The sequence below is a fragment of the Zootoca vivipara genome, chromosome 11, assembly GCF_965207765.1.
Source record: "Zootoca vivipara chromosome 11, rZooViv2.hap1.1, whole genome shotgun sequence".
NCBI classification, from domain to species: domain Eukaryota; kingdom Metazoa; phylum Chordata; class Lepidosauria; order Squamata; family Lacertidae; genus Zootoca; species Zootoca vivipara.
The window spans coordinates 1,267,608-1,293,092 of NC_142594.1; the positions used below are offsets into that span (position 1 = coordinate 1,267,608).

General features: G+C 48.2%; 1 protein-coding gene across 2 annotated transcripts in view; it reads right to left on the bottom strand.

Annotated features, from left to right (window-relative positions):
• IGFBP3 (insulin like growth factor binding protein 3) overlaps positions 1–15,799 on the bottom strand; it is a 34,758-nt gene extending 18,959 nt beyond the window's left edge. For both annotated transcript variants that reach the window (XM_035101349.3, XM_088653448.1), the window contains exons 1-2: positions 13,994–15,799; positions 1,571–1,791 (exon numbers count right to left, since the gene is read on the bottom strand). In XM_035101349.3, the coding sequence (XP_034957240.2) occupies positions 1,571–1,791; positions 13,994–14,384 (612 nt within the window). In that variant the 5' untranslated portion in view covers positions 14,385–15,799. The remainder of the gene's footprint in view (positions 1–1,570; positions 1,792–13,993) is intronic.
• Positions 15,800–25,485: the final 9,686 nt, after the last annotated feature.

The window sequence follows — 25,485 nt, forward strand, 5'->3', positions numbered from 1 at the left end:
TCAACAATATTTCTGCTGCTTCCACTATTGCTGTTTCCCTTTTTATTTAAAAGAAAAATGCTCAGAAGATGGCCTTTGTACTGTTTGCACCCAGAATAGATGGCGAAATTAAATCAGTATCTCTAAATACAAGTTATTGCAACATTAGAACTTGAAGTCCCCCAGTTTCAGAATCGGTCCATAGCATGGAAATAACGTCAACCTGTCTATTACCTTGGAACACAAACCTTTGTGTTTCCTCCTTGTGAAAGAGAAGCAGCTCTCTCTGAAAAGCCAGGCACCCTTGGACTCCCACTGGAACATTTCTACATCTTGTGACAAGTGAACCAGGCAAGGCCACTTTTCACTTTCACCAGACTCTCTACATTTTCCATTTATGTAGGTTTCTGGAGTGGTCTCTCCCTATTTTTTTTTCCTTTTCAACAGCACAAAGTTGTGTCTGGATCAGCCATGAGTGTTTTGATGCACAGCCAAGAAAAACACAGCAACATTTTGTGTGCTGTTGGCATGGGGATCTGTCGCTTGCCTGCCAAGAGCAGTACATGAACCAGAGTATTCTCTGCTCCCGTTTCCTTCAGTCCAGCAGGTCTGCAGACCTTGTTCATGTCCTACACATAAGGAACAAGAAACAGTGACCACTTCATCCTCCATGTGTGGTTTTTTTTCACCCAGAGGCATTTTCAGCATGGCAGAGCAATCGCTAGCAAAGCTAGACACTGCTTTGTGTGCAGAAGAAAACTTCTGATAGCCAGCCAAAAGTTGATACTGAGTTCTGCATTCACAGCCCTTGCTATGACTGGCGGCTTGGGATTACAGGCTCGCAGACATAGACAGAAAGCAAGGATTTTTCATTTATTAGCCAATCTGTTGTGTCTGTAAGGGGAACAGGACATTGCCACCATAAAATCTTGTCCAGCCAGGCAGCTTAAGTATGGAGCGGTGTGGAGAATCCTCTCTGAAACTCTCAAACTTTTCCTTCCTTCAGGATGACTCAGAAGTTTTGGCTAAACACAAACCTCATTTACCTTAACGTTTTGCATTAGGAATGAGACAAGCCATGATTTAGACCAGCTTTGCTTACTGGTTGGAGATTTCCTCCACCAGTCATGGATTCCCAACTGAGCCCTCAGCTGCTGATGAGAGAGATGGAGGAAGACCCTCAGCATCACGGGACTAACAATGTCCAGGAATATTTGTTGTGGGGTATTGAAAACTCCCTTGGGAAGCCAACCAATGAAACTCCTCTGATATTTTTCCCAAACAGGAAGCTTCCACATCTGCCTCAAAATTTCATTCAAGGCAAAACCTGACGTCACCTCTGGTTCAGAGCTGTAGGCAATGATCAACACGGGCACAGCGACTCGAACCTGCCTGTGAAGTGACTGCTGGGTGACAGATTAAATGTGATTGCAATGGATCTGTGTAATTCAGAAATCTTGCAGTCAATTAGCTGTCTAGTAATTCTGGCAGCAACGCAAGCTCAGACAACTAACAATATCTACAGTCTGCATCCATTTAAAGTGATATTTAGGGAACACATGTATTTTTCTGTTAAATAAAAATTACTTACATATTCAGTCTCCTGCTTGGACTCAGAAGAGAAATTCAGTGTGTCTGTGCTTTGTGAATCGTATTTGTAGCGTTGGGTATTTTTGGCATGCTCTTTCCTAATGACATCTATTTTGGTGTGGTGAGCATGTGACTTGGGTTCCAACAGTCTCTGTGTGTTGGAGACAGACTGATTCTCTGTGCTGCTGATGTTCTGGTCTTCCTCCGAATTGCTGGCATTCCCTTTAAACAAAAACAAATGTCCAAAAGTTAGCCCATCATTTATTCATTGTAGCGGCTGGAAGAGCTTCCACACGATAATGTCTCTGAAGGTTATCATCACGGTACATTAGGATGGTGCACAAAGTATTCAGGATAGCAAAAGTAAGAAACTGCAACCTACTTTTTTACAATGGGGGAGACAAAACGGGAAGGCAAACAATAGGAAAAAGGGGGTGAAAGTGAACGGACGAAGCTGCGCTTACGGAGGCTTTTATAAACATAAAAAGGTTTCAGCTACTCAGGCCACAATGCTTAAAAACCAGGCACTTATCCAGGAGGACTCTGCTGAAGCCAATGGAGCTATTTTGGAGTAGGTGGTTTGAAGACAGCAGCCTCAATATCATAGAGACGGCAGAATCTATTTCCTGAACAGAAAGAGTTCAGTATTTTCATGACTGAAGGAACCTAGTGACTTTGCCACCAATCGTGCCAGTGTTATTATTGGGTTGCAGGAGTTGTGGGTCTTTCATTTATATTTAGATGTTTGAAACCTGTCCTATAAGCTCTAAATTGATTTGTTTTCACAGTCATAATTTTTAAACCACTAACTTCTAGCACTAACATCTACCTTGCCTGAATTTGAAGCAGTTCTACTTCTTACCAGGAGAGGGCAGATTTTATCATGACTTGATCATTTCTGAAGTCTGGACCCCAATGAGAAGTTTGTCAGCAACTTACCACCCTGCAAGGCATGCAAATATCTATACAGGTAATTTGTGTGAATTATGTGTATAGATATTTGCATGCCTTGCAGGCATATATTCATGTTGTATAAAATGCACTGTGAGAGTGCTTATATTTAAGATTAACATGAAGTATCTGAAGAAATGTGCCTGCACATGAAAGCTCATACCTATGACAAACTTAGTTGGTCTCTAAGGTGCTACTGGAAGGATTTTTTGTTTTTGTTTTTGTTTTGTTTTACTACGTCAGACCAACATGGCTCCCTACCTGTAACTATGAAAAACAATGTGTTTTCTTCTGAATGAGGAGGAAACTAATAACGAAAGGTGACCACCATCTATGACAAATGGGTTAATATTTTTTTAAATGGCTATTCTGACCAATTGCTTATACAGCTGCTGTCACTAGGTTTTATTCCTTGTTCTAAATTATTTCATATTTAATTCTGTTTAAATGAACCTAGAATCTATTTGAAAGCTGTGAACATTGTTCTGCTACGATCCAGAAATTAGACATTATGCTGATTTGGCTTTTGCTAAGCATCACAAAGAATTGCTTTCAAATATGGGACAGATGCAATGCTTCCAGGTCTGCACAATATTTCGTCCTTGTGTGACTGCAGCCAGTTGCATTTGGTTTTGGATTTTTTTTTAAGGGAGCATCTCTCAAACTCACTTCAGGCTTCCATTTCAGCTAAAGGTCACCTGTGGAAATTACACTGGGAATGCACAACTATGAAATGAAGAGCAGGGACCTGCCTGGCTTTAGAACTGACCACAGCAAATGTGTACTGACAGCTTTATTCAAAATCACATAAGGCAAGAAGTTCGGCACTGGAGCTGAAGGCCTGAGCAGCAGAAAATGCAGCCGGTTGGCAAAGGGCGGCCGGGGGGGGGGGGGGGACCAAGGAATCACCTTCTATCAGGTGGTTTTGCCAAAGCTACTACTGACAATGGGCACTGGGACACACCCAAAACATAAATGTTTAAGAAACGGGATTTGAGGAAGCAGAATATTCTGTTTTCTATGGGTTTTATTCAAAGCCTCAGCAATGTTTAAACTTCACACTGTTTGGGATTTGTTAATTTGGGTATTTTGCACAATTCAATTTAAAACATACACACAGAAAGTCTGCACAAAGTTTCTGTTTAAAAACCCTATTTTTGTTTTTAAGCATTCCATCTTGCTTTATCATTTCCCATCTGCATATATATCTTTAGAAAATAGTTTGCATATCTATTACCAGATCATGACTAACTTATTTATGTGATCTGGCAGGGAACTATTCATAAAAATAGCAACCTGATTTCCCCTCCCCCTTGAACTTTGAGCATAGTTAGAAATAATTATGTCCCACTGCATTTCCAAAGATCAGAAGAGACTGAATGATAAAAGACCATGTTTTTTACACAATGGTTGCCAATTTGGCTTCATCTCCTTTTATAGTTGCCTCAGAATCACTCAGGAAAGGGGAAAAAAAGGTTTTCTAAGCCAGTGTTTCCCAACCTTGGGTCTCCAGCTGTTTTCGGACTACAATTCCCATCATCCCTGACCACTGGTCTTGCTAGCTAGGGAAGTTGTAGTTTAAAAACAGCTAGAGACCCAAGGTTGGGAAACACTGGTCTAAGCAATGTAGCCTTTTATTTTGGGGGGGGGGAGTGGAGATGTTTCGCTGTGTTTTTGGAATCTCTGAATGGCAGAAGGCTCTGGCCAAGGCAATGGAAGAGGGCAATTGTGCCACCTACATCATTTCCAAAATATGAACACGTCACACAGCGAACAGGTCTGTGAATGATAATAATAATAATAATAATAATAATAATAATAATAATAATAATAATTTATTTGTACCCCACCCATCTGGCTGGGTTTCCCCAGCCACTCTGGGTGGCTTCCAACAAAGATTAAAGTACATTAAAATGTCACATATTAAAAACTTCCCTAAACAGGGCTCCCTTCAGATGACTATCTTGTTTGCTAAACATCCACCCATGAAACTCCCATTTGTGATGGATGAATGCTTCCCCTTAGACAGGCACAACACCGGACTTTAGTTTTTTGCTGAGCATGTTACCATAGTATCATAGAACTGTAGAGCTGGAAGGGACCCTGAGGGTCATAGAATCATAGAGTTGGAAGAGACCACAAGGGTCATCCAGTCCAACCCCCTGCCAAGCAGGAAACACGATCAAAGCATTCCTGACATATGGCTGTCAAGCCTCTGCTTAAAGACCTCCAAAGAAGGAGACTCCACCACACTTCTTGGCAGCAAATTCCACTGCCGAACAGCTCTTAGTGTAAGGAAGTTCTTCCTAATATTTAGGTGGAATCTTGTTTCTTGTAGTTTGAATCCATTGCTCTGTGTCCGCTTCTCTGGAGCAGCAGAAAACAACCTTTCACCCTCTTCTATATGACATCCTTTTACATATTTGAACATGGCTATCATATCACCCCTTAACCTTCTCTTCTCCAGGCTAAACATACCCAGCTCCCTAAGCCATTCCTCATAAGGCATTGTTTCCAGGCCTTTGACCATTTTGGTTGCCCTCTTCTGGACACGTTCCAGCTTGTCAGTATCCTTCTTGAACTTTGGTGCCCAGAACTGGACACAGTACTCCAGGTAAGGTCTGACCAGAGCAGAATACAGTGGTACTATTACTTCCCTTGATCTAGATCAGGGGTGTCAAACTCAAATTCATCGGGGGCCGCATCAGCAGTTTGGTCACCCTCAAAGGGCCGGTTGTATCTGTAGGACTATGTGTCCACTCTTTATTATCATAAATTATTGTCACTGCATTCAATTATTACTGTTTTTGTAATAATGTAAGTAATAACTATCTCTGAAAGCAGAAAAATAGTCAGAATAATGGCAAGTAGATATTCAAATGTACAATTATTGTACAATTTATTGAAAAATGATTTTTGGTAACTGCACTGGGTGGTGGAGGCTCGCTAGGGTTTCATGCAGGACCTTTGCAGAGCTACTAGTACCTGGAGATGCTGGGGTCCTTCTGCATGCAGGACAGATGTTCTGCCAGTGAGCCACCACCCTTCACCAAAGGGACTGGCTGAGGTTGACTCACTGGAGCTGCTCTCCTGGTTCCAGGGTTTAAGGGCCAGAAGTATAAAGCAGCATCCTATGTTTCTGAGGAGAGGGAGAGGGAGGGGAGGGAGGAAGGAAGGAAAGAGGGGAGAGAAAGAAGAGTAGGAAATAAGGAAGGGAATAAAGAAGAAAAGAAAAAGAAAGAGGGAGAGAAGACAGAAGGGGAGAAAGAAGGAAGGAAGTAGAGGGAAAGAAAGAATAAGAATGAGGGAGAGGAAGAAAGATGGGAAGGACGGAAGGAAGAAAGGAAGTAAGGAAGAAAGAAAGAAAGAAAGAAAGAAAAGAGGGAGCAGGAGGGAGAGAGGAAGGAAAGAGGTGAGAGAAAGAAGAGTAGGAAAGAAGGAATAAAGAAGGAAAGAAAAAGAAAGAGGGAGAGAAGACAGAGATAAAGAAGGAAGGAAGGAGAGGGAAAGAAAGAATAAGAACGAGAGAGAGGAAGGAAGAAAGGGAGGGGGGGTCGCCGCCTTGATTCAGCGCCAGAAAAGAGCGCGAAGGGACCCAGGGGCAAAAAGCATTTCCCGTGCAGCGTGAGGCAGCGGGTGTCTGTTTTAGGAGAAATGCGTAAAGCCTCAGAGTTGCACGTTCGTGAGGCTGAGCCGCTGCTGAGCTCACGTTCATGAGGCTGAGCCGTGGCAGGAGGAGGAGGAGGTGAGGCAAGAGGAGGAGGAGGAGGCGGCTTGCCGGGTCGGTGCCCGGCAGTGCCGTGTGGAGAGTCCCGAGCCTCTGGGACGCAGTAGTGCTCTGTAGCACTTTGAATCCTCCTCCTCCTCCACGCGGCACTGCTGGGTGCTTTGTCTGTGCTTCTTCAGCAGCAGCAGCAGCAGCAGCAGCCGTTTCCAGGCGCCGAGCTGTGGCAGGAGGAGGAGGATTCAAAGTGCTACAGAGCACTGCTGCGTCGCAGAGGCTTGGGACTCTCCGTGCGGCGCTGCTGGGCGCTGACCCGGCAAGCTGCCTCCTCCTTCTCCTGCTGTGGCTTGGGGCGCTCCACGCAGCGCTGCTCCGGCCGCCTTTCTACCCCCCCAGGCCCCAGCTGTTTGTCGGCGCTTTGTCAGCGCGGCGCTTCAGCAGCAAGGTCCTGCTGCTGGGTCCCGCTGGCTGGGGCGCTCGGCGGGCCACATAACGAGGTCTGGCGGGCCGGATTTGGCCCCCGGGCCTTGTGTTTGACACCCGTGATCTAGATGCTATACTCCTATTGATGCAGCCCAGAATTGCACTGGCTTTTTTAGCTGCTGCATCACACTGTTGACTCATGTCAAGTTGGTGGTCTACCAAGACTCCTAGATCCTTTTCACATGTACTGCTCTCAAGCCAGGTGTCACCCATCCTGTACTTGTGCCTTTCATTATTATTTTTTGCCCTAGTGTAGTACTTTACAATTCTCCTTGTTAAAATTCATCTTGTTTGCTTTGGCCCAGTTGTCTAATCTGTTAAGGTCATTTTGAAGTGTGATCCTGTCCTCTGGGGTATTAGCCACCCCTCCCAATTTGGTGTCGTCTGCAAACTTGCTCAGGATGCCCTCAAGCCCATCATCCAAGTCATTGATAAAGATGTTGAATAAGACTGGGCCCAAGACAGAACCCTGTGGCACCCCACTAGTCACTTCTCTCCAGGATGAGGAGGAGCCATTGATGAGCACCCTTTGGGTTCGGTCAGTAAGCCAGTTACAATTCCACTGAATGGTAGCATTGTCTAGCCTGCATTTTACCAGCTTCTTTACAAGAATATCATGGGGCACCTTGTCAAAGGCCTTGCTGAAATCAAGATATGCTACATCCACAGCATTCCCTTCATCTACCAGGCTTGTCATTCTGTCAAAAAATGAGATCAGATTAGTCTGGCATGACCTATTTTTCAGAAACCCATGCTGACTTTTAGTGATCACAGCGTTCTTTTCTAGGTGCTCTAGTCCAACCCCCTGCAATGTCGGACTCTCAACTAAAGCCCCGTTTCCTCTCTTTAGACTCCCTACCCCCTTGAGATGGAAGCTCCGCTAGGGACTTGCCGTGGGGGAGCTTCGTGGCTGAGCTGATTGGTTTGCCCAGGTTCTGCTATAGTAAAGCCCCAAAAATTATATACACATATTTATACAATGATTTATTTACTTTTTGGAGTTTGGAAGGGTGGTTTTGCTGTTAGTTAAATAGATTTGATGGTTCTTAGAGCTTGTGTTTTTGTGTTTTGTTTTGTTGATACTCTGTACTCTGCTTCAGGGGGTTTATGCTGTGAAGTCATCTACAAATTTCTTTAATTTTTATGCTCCGTCTCTCCCCACTCATCTCTAGAAAAGGAAGATGCAGCTTTCTTGTCCTATTACAGTAGTTTCAAACTTCCTGCTTTCAGCGAATGGTCTGTCAAAGACCCCCAGCAGCAGGGATGGGCTCTCTTGTGGGGCCACCTGAGGCAAAGCAATAGCGTGCTGCCCCACTTCTGCCCCTGGTGGAATGCACCATCATGTGTCCAATTATGGGAGGGGAGCAGTGTCTCACCAGAATGCCAGCCTTGCAGAAAGTCGGCGAGAGGAGGGTGCTCTGGCAGCCAAAGCGGTGGGGTGGACATGGGGCCACCTCTTGCACTTCTGCCACCTGAGACAACTGCTCCCCCCTCCCACTCATGGGCTGGCCGGCTCTGCCCAGCATGTGCAAAAGATTCTGCAGCACATTCCAAGCTGCAAACAGTTTATGTGGCACAAGAACTAGCCAGTGTGACCTAAGACAAGGGTTCCCAAACTATGGCACATGAGCTTCATTTGGGGAGTCCACAACATGTCTGTTAAGAACACGTACATTGTGATGGAATACAATAAAAGAAGCCCCCCACCACACACTCCTAAAAATAATAATCATACAGCATCTAGCACAATGCATTGCAACTGCTACAGCAGGCTGAAAACAGTATTAAAGTGATCCACCAAGACCCTCTATGCTTTTCAAGTGCTCTATGGGGGGGGGGAGTTTAGGAACCCCAGACCTAGAAGATAATGAGTTCTCTCTTGAGCTGAACATTGCAGTGGGAAATTGGCACCTTGGGAGACTTGCCTGTTATTATGGATCCTTTACAGGGAGGAAGCTCTGAGAAGCTTCCAAGGAACCCCAAGGGATCTGGGATTACTTTAGGCAAATCTCAACCTGATTACTGATTTTTTTATTTTTAAAAAATTATTCAGCGGGAGGAATCTACTAAACAATACTGCATTCTTCTTTCATTTCAGTAAGGCTATTCAGTCTTAGGATTTTTATACTGCAGTTCAGAAAGATAAAAATACACCTGAAAACAATTTTTTTTAAAAAAAGTCATACATATTGCAGCACACATAGGCCAGAAGGACTCGGTGACAGGGGTTCAGGAAAGTCCAAGCAAACAGGTGAGTTTTCACTAAGTATCAGAACCCCCCCCCTTTGCTTAGTGCTTCCTGAATAAAGGGGGAGGGGGAGATTTCATTCCTGAGAGTCAGTCTGCTTCAGCAGGGACCACCACGGCAGCCCCCAATAAGCCCCATTGAGAAGGAAGGCAGCACATCACATTAGCTGCACTTATCGAGCCGAATCTTTCCACTTACTTCTTGGCCACTGAAGCTACAATCCCACACACCTCACACCTGGGAGTAAGTCCCATGTGTGTAGCACTGCATTGTGAGAGTCCTCTATGCCCCACTGCAGAGAGACGGGGTCTTGCTTTTAATCACCATTAGGGAAGTCAAAGATGAAAGAAAGTTCAATCAGGGCATGTGGTATCCCTAATGTGGAAAAAGGAGCCAGCCGGGCCTGCCTATTCCCACGGCTGATATATGTGGCCACAAAATCCACCTTTTCCTCTTCTTAACCGACAAATAGGCTCAGGTTTGATTTGTACATTTGATCAAAAAGGAGCTGTCTATTATTCTGGGTGGCCTCCAAGAAATGAAAGAAATTGATGTAGCGCAATTCCATTTGCAAGCATGGCATATTTAAAGATCTTCCTCATTCAACTTGTCACAAGGTGAGAGTCAGAAATGTGCAATTGTTAATGGGTCATGTTGAATTCAAAAATCCACATTGGAGCGATACCTTTCTCAGGCCCAATCAGAATGCATGGCCTGCTTTAGAGTTCTCCAGAACTCCTCACGTCAGGCAAGATGTTCAAAAGGATGGGCAAGAGGGATGGAAGTAGCGTACAAAAACTGGGCTGATACTGTAAGCCATGAGGTTTGCTTGTAGGTTCACTTCCAGGGTAGATATTGCAAACTAAACAAATCTGTGGCAGGTGCTACACACCTAGAGTCTGGGATAAAGAAGCAATTTCTACTCATCATCTGTGAGAAATTAAAGCCTGGTAGTAACCCAAATCTTAAATAACAACAACAACAACACTTTCTTATTTAGACTCTGCCCATCTGGCTGGGTTTCCTCAGCCACTCTGGGTGGCTCACAACAAAAATTTAAAAGCACAATAAAACGTCAAACATTAAAAACTTCCCTAAACAGGGCTGCCTTCAGATGTCTTCTAAAAGTCACCTAGACACGGGTTCCTGGGAGTAGAAGTAAAGAGAAGCATGACAGTCTTTATTTGAGGAAAGGAGGAATGAACATTGGGTGGCATACCAAGTTTTAAAAAGTAATAATAATAATAATATTTAATAATAATAAAGTCAATTGAAACAACTGATTGGAAGATATATAAGCCCATCTCTGGATGATGAAAAATTATCTTTCTCGGTTGTAGATTCTGCCTTGAATGGGTTGTTTTGGATAAGAAGCAGCCACTGATTCTTTAGGGACACAGGTTGGGCTGTGGTCTAAACCACGGAGCCTAGGGTTTGCTGATCAGAAGGTCAGCGGTTCTAATCGCTGTGACAAGGTGAGATCCCGTTGCTCGGTCCCAGCTCCTGCCAACCTAGCAGTTTGAAAGCACGTCAAAGTGCAAGTAGATAAATAGGTACCGCTACAGTGGGAAGATAAACGGTGTTTCCGTGTGCTGCTCTGGTTCGCCAGAAGCGGTTTAGTCATGCTGGCCACATGACCCGGAAGCTGTCTTCGGATGAACGCCAGCTCCCTCAGCCTACAGAGCGAGATGAGCGCACAACCCCAGAGTCGTCCGTGACTGGACCTAATGGTCAGGGGTACCTTCACCTTTACCAATTCTTTAACCCAGAATCCTAGATAAGTAACCTCTGCTGCACCTGGGAATACTGCCATCTCAACCTTGGAACTGAGGATACAAGATGACCTCTTGGCTGTAAACACCCCACTCTAATTTTTGTTTATTTTTGTTTCTTTATTTTTCCTGACTTCATCCCTTGCTTTGTGTAATATCTCACCTGATGAAGAGTTTTTATGTGTCTTGAAGGATATAATGGCCCAGTCTGCATGTGATGCTTAGCCGTGAACCATGATGAACACACAAATGTGCAGTATTACTGTATGCACAGTAAAATTAAAATATAATAATAATTATTTTAAATGGCCACTTTGCTCCTCCCTGCTCATCTTGCTGTCACCCTACCCAGAGCTAAACCCTGTGATGTCCAAGCCCAGCCTTGTGGTTCTCCCTTCCCAGACAAACCATATGCAGTCAGCCAAGAATGAGCCTTGGCTATGTCTTCGGGTTTGTAAGGCCACCTGTGGATGCAACACAAAGGCCAGCCCATGCCTTAACTCCAAGCAGGGTAGCCCCACAGGAGCAAAGCAGCCTCGATTTCTACAGTGAGTGCCCACACATTCCCACAGCTGTAGTTTGGCCTAAAGTCCTTCCTTGCATGCAAAGCTAAGACACTCTAGGGCAGGGGTCAGCAAACTTTTTCAGCAGGGGGCCGGTCCACTGTCCCTCAGACCTTGTGGGGGGCCGGACTATATTTTGGAAAAAAAATATGAATGAATTCCTATGCCCCACAAATAACCCAGAGATGCATTTTAAATAAAAGAACACATTCTACTCATGTAAAAACACGCTGATTCCCGGACTGTCCATGGGCCAGATTTAGAAGGCGACTGGGCCACATCCGGCCCCCGGGCCTTAGTTTGGGTACCCCTGCTCTAGGGACTTAGTCAACTCAAGTGTAGATGGAAAAGCAGCTTCTTAATTTAGGAAAGGTCAGCCAAAGACAATCTGAAGGAGCGTCTCCACCCCCATTGTTCTGCCCGGACACTGAGGTCCAGTACCGAGGGCCTTCTGGCGGTTCCCTCGTTGTGAGAAGCTAAGTTGCAGGGAACCAGGCAGAGGACCTTCTTGGTAGTGGCACCCACCCTGTGGAACACCCTCCCATCAGATGTCAAAGAGAAAAACAGCTACCGGATTTTTAGAAGACATATGAAGGCAGCCCTGTTTAGAGAGGCTTTTCATCTTTAATTGATTGTTTTATTCTTCTGTTGGAAGCCGCCCAGAGTGGCTGGGGAAACCCAGCCAGATGGGCGGGGTATGAATAATAATAATAATAATAATAATAATAATAATCTGCTATCAAGCAACAAATCCTCAAATGATCTTCATCATCAGCAAACCAGTCTCTTATAATGTTGTTGTTTTTTTAGCAACTTTTCCAATCCTGAATCCCAATCTTGTGTTCTGAGAAAAACTGTGACTTGCCCACCTGTGCTCAGTTATGGGCACCACTGTAAATGGATCTAGTTACAGGTAGGTAGCCGTGTTGGTCTGACTCGAAGCAAAATAAAAAAATTCCTTCAGTAGCACCTTAAAGACCAACTAAGTTTTTATTTTGGTATGAGCTTTCGTGTGTAAATGGAGTCACTGGTTTTCTTTTGCAAGTTTATCTGGCAATTTACAGTTGTTTTGTTAAAAACAACAACTGTAAATTGAGAATCCTCCTTTTTTTGACCCCTTAGGAAGTCACTGGAAGCCCCCAGATTTAGTTTGAAAACGACAATTTACACCATCATTTGCATCATACATAATTACTATAGTTAAGACTGCAAATCCGAAACCCGCTGAGAGGATGTCCCACTGAAAACAATGGAACTTATTTCTGACAGGAAATGTGTAGGACTGAACTGTAGGCTACTGTTGCAATTCTAGGCAAACTCACAAGGGCACAAGCCTCTTTTGATCATTAAGCTGCACTTCTAAGTGAATATGAACAGGGTTGCACAGCACAGTTTTTGCTCCAGGCAGTGCTTCCCTCCTCCCCTCCACTTTCTAGGAAGGCTGCAAATAAGACACTTGACTATGCTTGCTTTAGTCTCCTGAGGTTGAGGAGACGGACCATTCATTCATTCGGGAATTGGGGAGGCTCTTATGCAGTCCATCGGTGTCCCCTCCCTCCATCTTTTGCATGTGCAAAGAATGGCTTTGAGACATAGAAAACTTATTTAAAGTTATTTTAAAATATATACAGTCATACCTTGGTTTAAGTACGCTTCGGTTTGAGTATTTTCAGTTTAAGTACTCCACGGACCTGTCTGGAACGGATTAATCCACTTTCCATTACTTTCAATGGGAAAGTTCGCTTCAGGTTAAGTACGCCTCAGGTTAAGTACAGACTTCCGGAACCAATTGTGTACTTAAACCGAGGTACCACTGTATATTATTGAGCTGACCCAGTTGTCACATTTTTGCAACAGAATACAGTCACAATTGTGACCAGAATATAGAGCAATTCAACACTTGCAACTTTTTTTCTCATTTGGGAGCTAAGTGTTCCCAAAGAAAAATATGTGTCAAGTGAGAAGGTCAAAGGTTATTTTACATCCTCCTGCCCTTTTCTGTCTTAAAGTCAAGCATTTTGGTCACAGGTGAGACATCAGACACTGAGTTGCTGTAGACAAAGGCACAAATCAAACACCAGGGGGCGATACAGCAAAGGAAACTTCACTTGCTCTCTGAACAGCCGAGCCAAAATTGCGCAGAAAATCGCCCGCACAAAATTCGCCCAGCCAACCGCCAACTCCGCTCACAGCGAGCAATTTCCGCACCGAGAGCAGTACAGGCTAAACGCCAGCTTACGAACTAGAGGGCATTTCAAAATGCAACTTAAGGAGAGCTGGGTTTATTTGTGGCATTTGTATGCCACCCGCTAACAGAGGTCTCCGGCTGGCTTACAATAAATAGGGAAATATACATCGTTTACAGCACACCACCAGACGTGAAGTCCAAAGCGCCCTAAATACCTCTGAAAATCACCACAATCTTAGAACACAGATTTCTAGGTAAGTGACACGCGGCGAGAAGCTCCCCACATCACGAACCCACGGCATGAAGTGGAAACTGAGCGGTGCACGGGAACTTCCACTCCTACGCCGACACGCAAGAAGGTGCCGCCGCGGGAAATTGCCCCGGACACTTTCCGCCAGAGGCGCCCCAGAGGCGTACAGTGGGGAAGCCCACGAGCGCACGGAGATAGGAGCGCCCGCCTGTCTCCTGCGGGCTCCTCCCGGCCGCGCCGCTTACCTGGCCCGTGGGTCCCTCGCAGCAGCAAGGCTCGCAGTTCTCCTCCTGCTCCGGGCGCGGGTTCCTCGTGGGCGCCGCTGACGTTGGTGCAAAGCCCTTTGCCGTCGAGCAGCGCGTGGAGGGGCTTTTGCTCGCCCCGGCGCGGCCGGCAGCGCAGCCCGGCGCCGCACAGCTCCGTGTACACGCCGCACGGGCGTCCCTCGGGCAGCGCGCACGTCTGGCAGCAGCCGCAGCCCGGCTCGGGCACCAGCTCCGCGCACGTGGCCGCCGGCGCCTGGCACTGCGCCCGCGCCCGAGAGTCGCACGGCTCGCAGCGCACCACCGGGCCCGGAGCCGCCGACGCCAGAGCCCACAGCGGCGCCCACAGCAGCGCGCACAGGCGGCGCACCATCGCCGTCGGACGGACCGCGGGACCCGGAGCGGCGGGCGGGCGGGCGAGAGAGGACGCGGGCACCGGCTCCGCGCCCTCGGAGAGCAGCAGCCGCGGCGAGGCTCTCCGGCGCCCGGGACGGAGAAAGGCGCGGCGCTGCCGGGCGAAGCTGCTGGGGCGAAGCTTCGGGGCCCCTCCTTCGTCACGGACCGAAAGGTTCCTCTCGGGCGGCCCAAACGTCAGGCGCGGCAGGAGCCCGGCGGAAGGACGGAGCGCCAAGGCTGGCAGCGCGAAAGGCAGGCAAGCAGGCAGGCGCGCCCGGAAAGACCTCGCCGATGCCAGCGGACAGGGTGCGCGTCCATCTGCCGCCTGCCCGCCTCCAGCGCCGCCTATATAGCGCCCTCGCAGGACCCGCCCGCCAGGCCCAAGGGGCGGTGCTGGGGGGCGGGCAACGCGGCCGAAGAAGCGCCGGCCAGGCCAGAGCGAAGGATCCGGCCGAGGAAGGGCAGGAACCGGCGCGACCGGCTTCGGAACCGCCCCGCCGACTCCGCCGTCCGCTCGCGGGACTCTTGGCGGCTCCCAGGGACGGGGGCGCGCAGCTGAAGCTCGTGCCCTTTTGGATTGCCCTATGCTTCCCTATTCAGTACTTGCCGTAACTTAATCAAAACTAAGTATTTGGGGGGAGGGGGCTATCCCGTACAGTATTCTTAAATCTAGCAATGTGTGTTGTCTACCCACCACCTGCTTGTACAGAGCTTTCATTCAAGCGTTATTCGCATTTCGCAGTCTTGCCGTCTACCCTATATCCAGAATGCAGATGCCCCGCGTGCAAGGACCGCGTCTTGTCATCTGTTATGCGGGGCGGGGCTTACCTGTCCCCCCCCCTCAATATTTTATCCAGGTTGTCACCCCTGCATCTCAGAAACCCAAGGAAAATTGAGAAGATTTGTTTCTTAAAAGTTGTTGTGCCTCTACCAGACATCTGCGTAAGGCAAAGACTGCCAAATTCAAACAAGATAACAAAACCACATGGGAAATCAGTGAATCTCACGAGCTACCGAATCATTGCTTTTCTGACAGGGACGGTCCTATTAGCTTCTAATTTCATCATATAAAAAAACAGGACAAGGAGGCTTCCGTTTATTGAAGCTTTAAGCGATGGGAGATCATTTTTTTCTGATGTATTTTCTCTGATGTTCAGATTTCTTTGTCTCGCCCTTCATCCTAAAAACACACCAGCAGAGGTCGCTGGTTGCCCAGTATTGAGTTGAGGGTTTGAGCAGATTTGCAAAGAAGGGATTGGGTACTGACTCCAAATGGAGAAAGAAAGTTTTCTGCTCTGTATTTGAAACCCTCATAGCCTTTTCGGGGTCTGAAGAGCTTTGGGATAATTATGTAGATTGTGTCCAAGATCCAATGGCAAAATAAAGAGCATTTGAGCCATTGATGTCTGCCTCTTCCTTCCATTGTAACCGGGGCTTATTTTTATTGCACCTTTTCTGCTCCATTGCTAAATAAGGAGTTCATCATTTTTTAAAAATTTGTAAGTGCTAAGTTTATTTAAGTTCTACCACAATCCCCTGCAAGCCACCAATCTGCATATTCAGTCTAGCTCTCCCTAGTAGAGATGGCCATATTCTACTCATTTGAAAGTACACTTTGAGTAAGAGCCATACAGTGCATCTTCTCCTTCCCTGTGAACCCCTCAACCGGACTTCTCTATGACATCTCCCCTCCACCGGAGGTGGGACCAGTTTGCTTTGGCCCAACAGCAGAAATCGGCTGCCTTGGGGTGGCAGGCAGCCCTCATACCTGCTGGGCATTGGCAGACTTCTCCACTCATGGCCTCTTGTAGTGCTTGGCTGCCATAAACAAGTCTTTGCTCTCCCCATTATTATGGAGATCCTGAAGACCTACCTACGGTGGACGACTGGCAGATGAAGCTGATAGAATTTATGGAACTGTCTGAACTGACTGGGAGAACCCAAGACCAGGGAAAGGAGACAGTGGAAGAAAACTGGAAAAAAAATTAAGATTTATTTGGAAAATAACTATAAGATTAAAAATAGACAATAAAGGGAAGTGGAAGTACAAAGAGGCTGAAAAAGCAATTAGATATAATAAGAATAAGTTTAAATGTAAAATAAGTACTAAGACTTTTAGAGTATATTAGTATAATGATTTATTGTAATACTGGGAATGTGAGATTAACAGTTATGATGGGTTTTTTTAAAAGAAAAAGATAAGATTTAAAATGTAGAGAGTGCTGTATTAGTTATGAACAAGCGTGGAAGGGGGGAAGGAGGAAGTCACTAGACTAGGAATTATATTGGATAGTTAAAGAATTGTTTTTCTTTTTTCTTTTTCTTTTTCTCTATTTTGTGTATCCTTTTTCTTTTTTGTATTTGTTATAAAAACCAATAAAAATATATTTTAAAAAAGAGAGAGATCCTTTTGATATTTTAAAAGCTGCTATTATGGTTGCCCTTAGTATGTTTTTTATACAAACTCCTTCAGTCCTTCATACCAGATATGTATTCCAATTATTATTTATCATCTTTCTTGCTCTCTTTAGAATCCTCGCCAGTTAGATTTCACTGATAGTAAGGCAGTCAAAAGTACACAGTACCCTAGAGACAGTAAGAGTTTTTCTGTACTGGTCCAGTAAAACGCTTGTGCTGCGCAGACCAGAAACAGTTCTCTTTGCAGAGCATTAAGCACAGCGGCTGGATTCTTGTTGTGGTAAAGCCTTGTAGCTTTGCCAGAAACGACCCACGGAAGCCCAACTTTCGAAGACAGCTTTATTGCAGACATGTAACAGAAACACCTCCAGAGCTTTCAGACATGACTGCTCCACACCCCACAGGCAAACAAAACAAACGCTCTATATATACTGAGCATCTAACAGAAGGCACATCCTCTTGTGAGTGCACTTCTGGGCTTCCAATATCAAGATCTGATACACGAGGTGAATTTATGGTTCTTCTTGTCAGTGATGGTCAGGGTTGTTGAGAGCTACAAGTCAGCAACATCTAGAAGACCATAGATTTCCCACTCCTGCTATACTTAGACCACTTACTTTGGCCCTCAACACAGGTGAAATTCATCCTAGGCCTCTAAATATCTCTGAGTACTCCTGACCAGAGGTGTCTTTCCTATTGGGTTTACTGGCGCCTTGCGCCAGGGTGCTAGCCTCTCAGGGGCGCCCCAGCAAGTGGGGGAGCTGCACGGCTTTGCCGGTGGCCTCCCCTTTCCCTGCACCCGCCAGCTGCGCCTCGCCAACCATATGGCTGGCGGGCATGCAGCTTGCCTCCCAAGCCTCCGCAGAGGAGAGCGATACCTGCAGAGGCTTAGGATGGAAGCTGTGTCCCGCCAACTATATGTCTGGCTGGCGTGCAGCTCTCTCTCTCTCTCTCTCTCTCTCTCTCTCTCTCTCTCTCTCTCTCTCTCTCTCTCTCTCGCCCTTCCGCCCTGTGGGAAGAGAGAGGCAAGTGATGGCCAGGGGGGCAATGGAGGCAATGATCCTGACCCTGGAGGCAATGATCGACTCTGGGGCCTCTGGCATTTTCATGGACATAAAGTTCGCCAAAAAATACCAAGTACCTTCAGTGGCGAAAGCCTCGCCTGTTCCAGTGGTTGGGTTGGATGGAACTCCCCTCGCTTCCGGCCCCGTTACCCATGAGACCTGCCATGTTAGTGGTGCCCCGACATCAGGAACTATTAGTCTCTGACCTGGTCCAGACGCCTCATTTCCCGGTGGTTCTGGGTAGTCCCTGGTTCATTCGGCATGACCCCGCCATTTCATGGGCGCAGCAGACACTGTCTTTTTCGTCATCCTTCTGCCGAGACGTTTGCGCTCAACCCCCAGTGCTACCCCCATTGCCACCAGCACTGGGGGCGCCTCACCAGCCGACCCTTACTTCTTCCACCTTACAGGGAACTGCCCCTGATGGAACAGGGTCGCCGGATGTCCAGTTAATCCCGGAGCCCTACCAGGACTTGGTGGAGGTGTTTGAGAAGAAAGGGGCTGAAACTTTGCCCCCCCCATTGGACTTATGATTGCCCCATTGATCTGCAGCCGGGAGCAGAGATCCCCTTTGGCCGCATTTATGCCTTGTTGGCCGCTGAACTTGGGGCCCTCCGAGAGTACCTGGACGATAATCTGGCCAGGGGGTTCATTCGTCCCTCTACTTCCCCTGCTGGGGCCCCCATCTTCTTTGTCAAGAAGAAGGATGGTGGGCTGCGTCCGTGCATCGACTACCGGAAGCTGAATCAGGTGACCATCAAGAATCGCTACCATCTACCCTTAATTCCAGAACTGTTCGAGCGGCTGCAGGGTGCGAAGGTCTTTACGAAATTAGACTTACGTGGGGCGTACAACCTGGTTAGGATCCGGGAGGGAGACGAGTGGAAAACCGTGTTCCGGACTCGGTACGGCCATTTTGAGTACCGGGTCATGCCTTTCGGACTGTGCAACGCGCCAGCTACGTTCCAGCACTTTGTGAACGATGTCCTGCGCGACTTGCTGGACTGGTTCGTAGTCGCGTATTTGGACGATATCTTGATTTTCTCCTCATCCCTAGAGGAGCATCACCAGCATGTCCGCCTGGTCCTGTAGCGACTTCGGCAGCACAGGCTGTATGCCAAGCTGGAAAAGTGTGCCTTTCACCAGGAGCGCATGGAGTTCCTGGGATACATCATCTCTCCTGCAGGTCTCCAGATGGATCCCAGAAAGGTGCAGGCGGTGCTGGATTGGGGTCCTCCCAAAGATATTAAGGGGGTCCAACGGTTCATTGGGTTTGCCAATTTCTATCACCGCTTCATTCGGGGCTTTTCACACATGGTTGCTCCCATTTGCATCCTGGTCCGAAAGGATGCAACGTTTCAGTGGACACCGGCTGCGCAAGAGGCTTTTGACTTCTTGAAGGAGGCTTTCACATCTGCTCTCATTCTGGCCCATCCGGACGCCCAGCTCCCTTTTGTGCTCGAGGCAGATGCCTCAGACAGGGCAATCAGGGCTGTGTTATCGCAACGACAGGGGGCACAGCATTGCTTCATCCCTGCGTCTTATTTTCCCGTCAGCTCACTTCTGCGGAACGAAACTATGATATTTGGGATCGGGAACTCCTTGCAATTAAAGTGGCATTCGAGGAATGGCGCCACCTGCTGGAAGGGGCTCTGCATCCAGTTCAGGTCCTCACAGTTCACCGGAACCTTGAGTGTAGAAACGCCAAGCACGTTGGGCCTTGTTCTTCACACGCTTTAATTTGCAGATCGCCTACCGCCCTGGTGCTCAGAATGGGAAGGCGGAGGCGCTTTCCCGGAGGGACTCGGACTCCGGGGATGACGATTCGGAGCCGGCACCCATGTTGTCCCCGACCAATTTTCTCCACGGAACCTGGGAGCAGGACTTTCAGGCGCAGGTTCGCCTGGTGAGCCGTCAGGACCTGTTCACCTTCAGGACCGGGGGGTCCTGTTCACCTTCAGGACCGGGGGGTGCGCCGCTTGAGGTTCGGGATGGGTGTGTGTACCATCGCGGCCGGCTCTACATTCTGAGGGGCCGCTCCGGACTCAGGTTTTGGAACAGTGCCATGACGTGCGGACCGCTGGACACGGGGGATACGCAAAGACTCTGCGGTTATTGACTCGTGCGTTCTGGTGGCCAGGGGTTCGGGCAGACATTAAACAGTATGTACGGTCCTGTGAGACTTGTGCCCAGACCAAGATTCCACGGCAGAGGCCTCTGGGGCTTCTTCAGCCGTTACCCACCCCCCACAGGCCATGGTCGGCGCTTTCCATGGACTTCATCGTGGACCTCCCTGCGTCCAAAGGACATTCGGTCATTCTGGAAGTGGTGGATTCGCTCACCAAGATGGCACATTTCATCCCGACTCGAATCCTTCCCACTGCCCCACAGACGGCCCACTTGTTCCTTGAACATGTGTTTTGGCTACATGGGCTGCCGGATGCAGTGATCTCCGATAGAGGCCCCCAGTTCACATCCCGGTTCTGGGCAGCCTTCCTCAAGGGACTGGGTATCGAGAGACGCCTCTCTTCTGCGTACCACCCTCAGACAGACGGTCAGACGGAAAGGGTTAATCAAGTCCTGGAGCAATATCTCCGCTGCTTCCTGAGCTACCATCAGGACGACTGGTTGGACCTACTTCCACTGGCTGTGTTTGCCTATAACAACTCCTGCCATGCCTCTACAGGGCAGAGCCCTTTCTACGCCAACTTTGGGTACCATCCACGCAATCATCCCTGCACCCCCACAGCTTCTCTCGTGCCTTCCGCCAATGATCGGGTCTCCCACATCCAGGAGACACAAGCCGACCTGGTACAGCACCTAGAGAGAGCCAAGGCAGACTACAAGGTGCAAGCAGATCGGAGGCGACAGCAAGGGCCTACGTTCCAGGTCGGAGACAAGGTCTGGCTGTCCTTGGAACACCACCGCACGAAACGTCCCTCGGCTAAGCTGGACTACAAGTACCAGGGACCTTTCACCATCCTGCAGCAGGTCAACCCGGTCACCTACAAGTTGGAGCTTCCCCCCTCTCTGAAGATCCACCCCGTGTTCCACGTATCCCTGCTGAAACCTTGCCACACGGACCACTTTCCGGGCCACATTACTCCACCACCGGTCCAGGTCGAAGGTCATGAGGAGTTAGAGGTTGCCCAGGTCCTGGACTCGAGGTGGCTCTGTGGAAAGCTCCAATACCAAATTGACTGGGTGGGCTACAGGCCGGAGGAGCGATCTTGGGAACCAGCTGACTTCGTGCACGCACCCGCCAAGGTTCGGGCCTTCCAACGGAAGTTCCCAGATAAGCCTGGGCTATGACTGGGGGTGGAACCCCATTTCCCTATGGGGGGAGTACTGTCAGGAGTATGGGCAGGAGTCAGGCTCTGGGGCCTGTAGTGCTTTGCAGGACTGGGGCCTGCCTCAGCTTGTGCTGGAGAAGCAAGGAGTGGCCACTCAGGTGAGGCCTCAGCTTGTGCTGGAGAGGCAATGAGTGGCCACTCAGGTGAGGCTACTTGATACCTCACTGCACCTGGTGGCAGGAGCTGGGAAGGATAAAAGCTCAGCATTTCCCTTCAGCTCTTGGCCACAGCAACGCTATCCCTGCCTGGTTGCATCTGGCCTCTTGCTCCTTGGACCCTTGCCTTGCCGATGCCTTGATCCTCGACGCTTGGACCCTTGCCTTGCCGACGCCTTGCTCCTTGGACCTCTGCCTTGCCGACGCCTTGCTCCTTGACTTCCAGACCTTCGCCTCTGCCTTGCTCCTTGACCCTGCAACTGCCTGCCCTGCACCTGCTCCTGCTTCTACACCACCATCTTGCCTCTGGTCCTGACGTCCTCAGCCAGGGCTTCAACCGCCCGCCGACCGGACCGTGACACTCTCTTGCAAGCCTGAGCTCATTCTGAGCTTTGGGCTGCCTGACATTCTCCCTGCAATTGTTGGCTACTCATATATACTCCTCCTCAGGGCCGGCTCGCCCATAGGCTCTAGTGGCGCGGGGCGCCGGGGCGCTCAGGGGCACTGAGTGGCGGAGCTGCGCGGTGGCCTCCCTTTTCCTTCCTCTGAGTCTTGCACGCCCAGCAGCCGCGCCGCTCAGGGGAGAGCAGGGAACAGGGGCACTAGGACCCTGTTCCGCTCTGCAGCGCCAGGGTCATCCCTCACCCCGGTGCTGCATTTCATTGGTAGAGGTGACACCACATGGCAGCAGCTCTACCAATGAAACACAGCGTCGTGTTGGCGGGAAGGAACGCAGTGCCCTGTTGGTGTAAGGAAACTGCCGGGAGGCCTCCTGGCACTGCCCGCGTGGACCCAGCAAGCGCCGGAGTCGCGGGAGATGGCCGGGAAGGCCCCGGTGCAGCCCGGGCCTGCCCAGGCACCCCAGGCCGTTGGGAGAAGGGAGGAAGGCCGCGTGGAGCAGCAGCGCCCCCTCCCCCACTCAATCTGGCATCTCCGGCCCCACGGGAGACAGACAGGGCAAGGAGAAGCCGCTGGGCAGCCTCCAGCACAGCGCGGCCCCGCTGTGAGGTGTGGAGGCTGCCGTGAGGCTCCCCCCGCCGCCCGGCACGCCAAGCCCAAACGCTGTGCCAGGGAGGCTCTCCCAGCTGGCTCCATGGCGTGCCCATCTGGCCTCCGCTGCCGGTGGGAGGGCTCCGAGAAGCCCCGAGGCCTTCTGGCGCGAGCGCCTCCAGGGAAGGCAAGAGCTTTCCTTTTTCCTTTTTTTAAAAAAGAGAGGTGGGTAGGGGGCGCCCGAGGGATCCCTGCACCAGGGCGCCCGATGAGCTTAAGACGGCCCTGCTCCTCCTTTGTGACTTCCCCTTTCTTCCATTTCTTACACATGCCCTTCTTACATCTCAGTTCATCTGTAAGCACAGCCACACCGGTTTCCTTAGATCCCCCCCCCCACTTTTCTTCATGTTGGAATTGTGTGCATTTGGGCCTTCAGTATTTCACCTTTAAGAAACTTCAATCCATCTTGGGTTCCATGAGAATGCAACCAGAATGCATGTCCTACTACAGTCAGCTTTCCCTTGGCTCTGTATCATGAAACAACAACAGCAACCCCCCCCCCACCGTTCCAAAGGTCATCAATATTATTTTTAAAGTGCACATTTTATATGCACAATATAGAATGGGATGGGTGGAGGATGGTGGCAGCACCAGATTTAGGGTGGTGCAGGCAGCTCCCTGCACAGGGCACTAACCTAAGTTTACCAGATGTCCCCATTTCCCAGGACATTTACAAATCAGTCCCCATACAAAATCCATTGAAGTTGAAAAGTGTCCATGGATTCATTGAAAAAAATCTGGTAACTTTACACTAACCCAAGGGGACACAAAATAATAATAATAAAATAATAAGGAATAAATAATGAATTATTGTAAAAATGAGAAATGGGGGGCGGGGCAAATTTTGTCCCCTCTGGGGGCTGCACATTGCCAAAATCCATCCCTGATAGTGGCAAGACTCCCAGGTCAAAGAGAATTTGTCACAGCAGCAACCTCACCCTACCTGGGGTCCTTTGCGCCCTGGGAAGGTGGTGTATCTGCCGCCACTCCAAATAACACTTGACCGCAATGGCTGCTTTAGAAATTGCTATGTTTTACATGTCCCAAGTACTCAGAACACTGTCGAGCTTCATAGACTGGAGCAGAGGCTGGACATATTTCTGACTCCATTAGAAGGGTTTTGAGTATTATATTTCATGCTATTACATGGCATTTCAACCATATGTTATCTTAGGTCTCTCTTATCAATAAAGAGACTTGACAAGGTTTCCAGGGTGTTTGTACATCCTTGCAAATTTGTCAGGATGTTACAGGGGGAAAACCACTTTAAAGCAAGATAATGCAATGACCTGTACTTACCTGGAGTGACCCTAATAGTGCCTGTCAAACAAGTTTTGGAGAGAATGGAAACCCTTTAAGCACACCATCTCTCTCTCATAAACAGCAAAACTATGCAATGATGAAATAAAACTGGGAGGAGGGACATGTCAGAGACACACTGGCAGGCTTCAGTGTGGAACAGAAAACCACCTCTGAGGGCTCACTGGTACTCTTGACCTATATTGTACTTGGGAAAACTAGAAGACTCTGAGAAAGGCAGTTTTGTCCCAAGGCGAAGAAAGAATTCCCAGAGAACAGAGGTTGTAAGAGGAATCACATTAAAACTGCAGCACAAAAGCCACAGCAAAAGTGCAATTTCCTTCAGTGGGACCAGGAACTCACTTTTCTGTCAATTGAATGAAGGCAAGTTGTGTATCCCACTGGGTCCAGAAACAAAAGTTGCAGTACAAAATTTAAGATGCAAACATGAGAGGGAGCAAATATGTTAATCTCCATTTGTTTACATGTAGATTTTTCATTTGGAAAGGCTCTAGTCATGTTCCATATGAACCTGAGTCAGCCCATTGGGTTCTTTAGCTCAGGGCTGACAGCAGCTCTAAGAAGGCAGCTAGAGAGATGGGCCTGCTTCTGAAAGCCATTGAATGGGATTTGCCAAAGCCTGGACTGCATATTGTTGTCTGGATCTGGAGGGTAGGATAGAATATTATTTATTATTTATCATTCCTTATATATTATTTATCAAACCTATCCATTCTTAAGGAAATCAGCCCTGAGTGCTCCCTGGAAGGACAGATCGTGAAGCTGAGGCTCCAATACTTTGGCCACCTCATGAGAAGAGAAGAATCCTTGGAAAAGACCCTGATGTTGGGAAAGATGGAGGACACAAGAGAAGGGGACGTCAGAGGACAAGATGGTTGGACAGTGTTCTTGAAGCTACGAACATGAGATTGACCAAACTGTGGGAGGCAGTGCAAGACAGGAGTGCCTGGCGTGCTATGGTCCATGGGGTCACGAAGAGTCGGACACGACTAAACGACTAAACAACAACAAATCATTCCTCTTACTTGTCTGAGTTTAACATTTAGTTAGCAGAATTTAAAATTACCATCCCTTTGCAGCATAAAGTGTGGAAACATCTGCAACAAGGTTTCTTAATCTGATTAATCCAGGATGCTTTAGTCAATTGGGTCTTCTTCATCCTTTTATCCTTCTAAACAAAGGAATCACACTGAAGTATGTAATGCAACAATAAAAATTGTAATATAACAAGACCAGATTCTACCAGAAAGCAGCAGTGAAAATAAGATGGCGAGAAACTACTTTTAGATTACAAAATCTTACATTTTTAGATTACAAAAGCCATCTGAAACAAAAGCCTAAACAATTACAAGATTACAGCAAAGAGAAAGAAAATACTTGACACCTCCAGAGGTGAGAAATTTCACTGGGATTCTGAAGAGAAGTCACCCTCATGAGTGTGGACATCTGCTTTTATACCATACTTTTCTAAACTGTCTTAGGCCAGCCCCCCATTCATGATGCCCATCTTTTAGGGGTCGTGACTGGGCAATTTGTATCTATAATCTCATTTTAGAAACTGCTCCATAAGATCATTTCAGATTACTTCCTCCTGATTCTGCAGAGGGGTACAAACCAGTCCACTTTCCAATATTAACAGCCTGGCTGTTAAACTTCCATCTAAAACAGCCACCCTATAGGCTGACTGAAAGTCACAACCCTCTGAGTAGACTCTACAC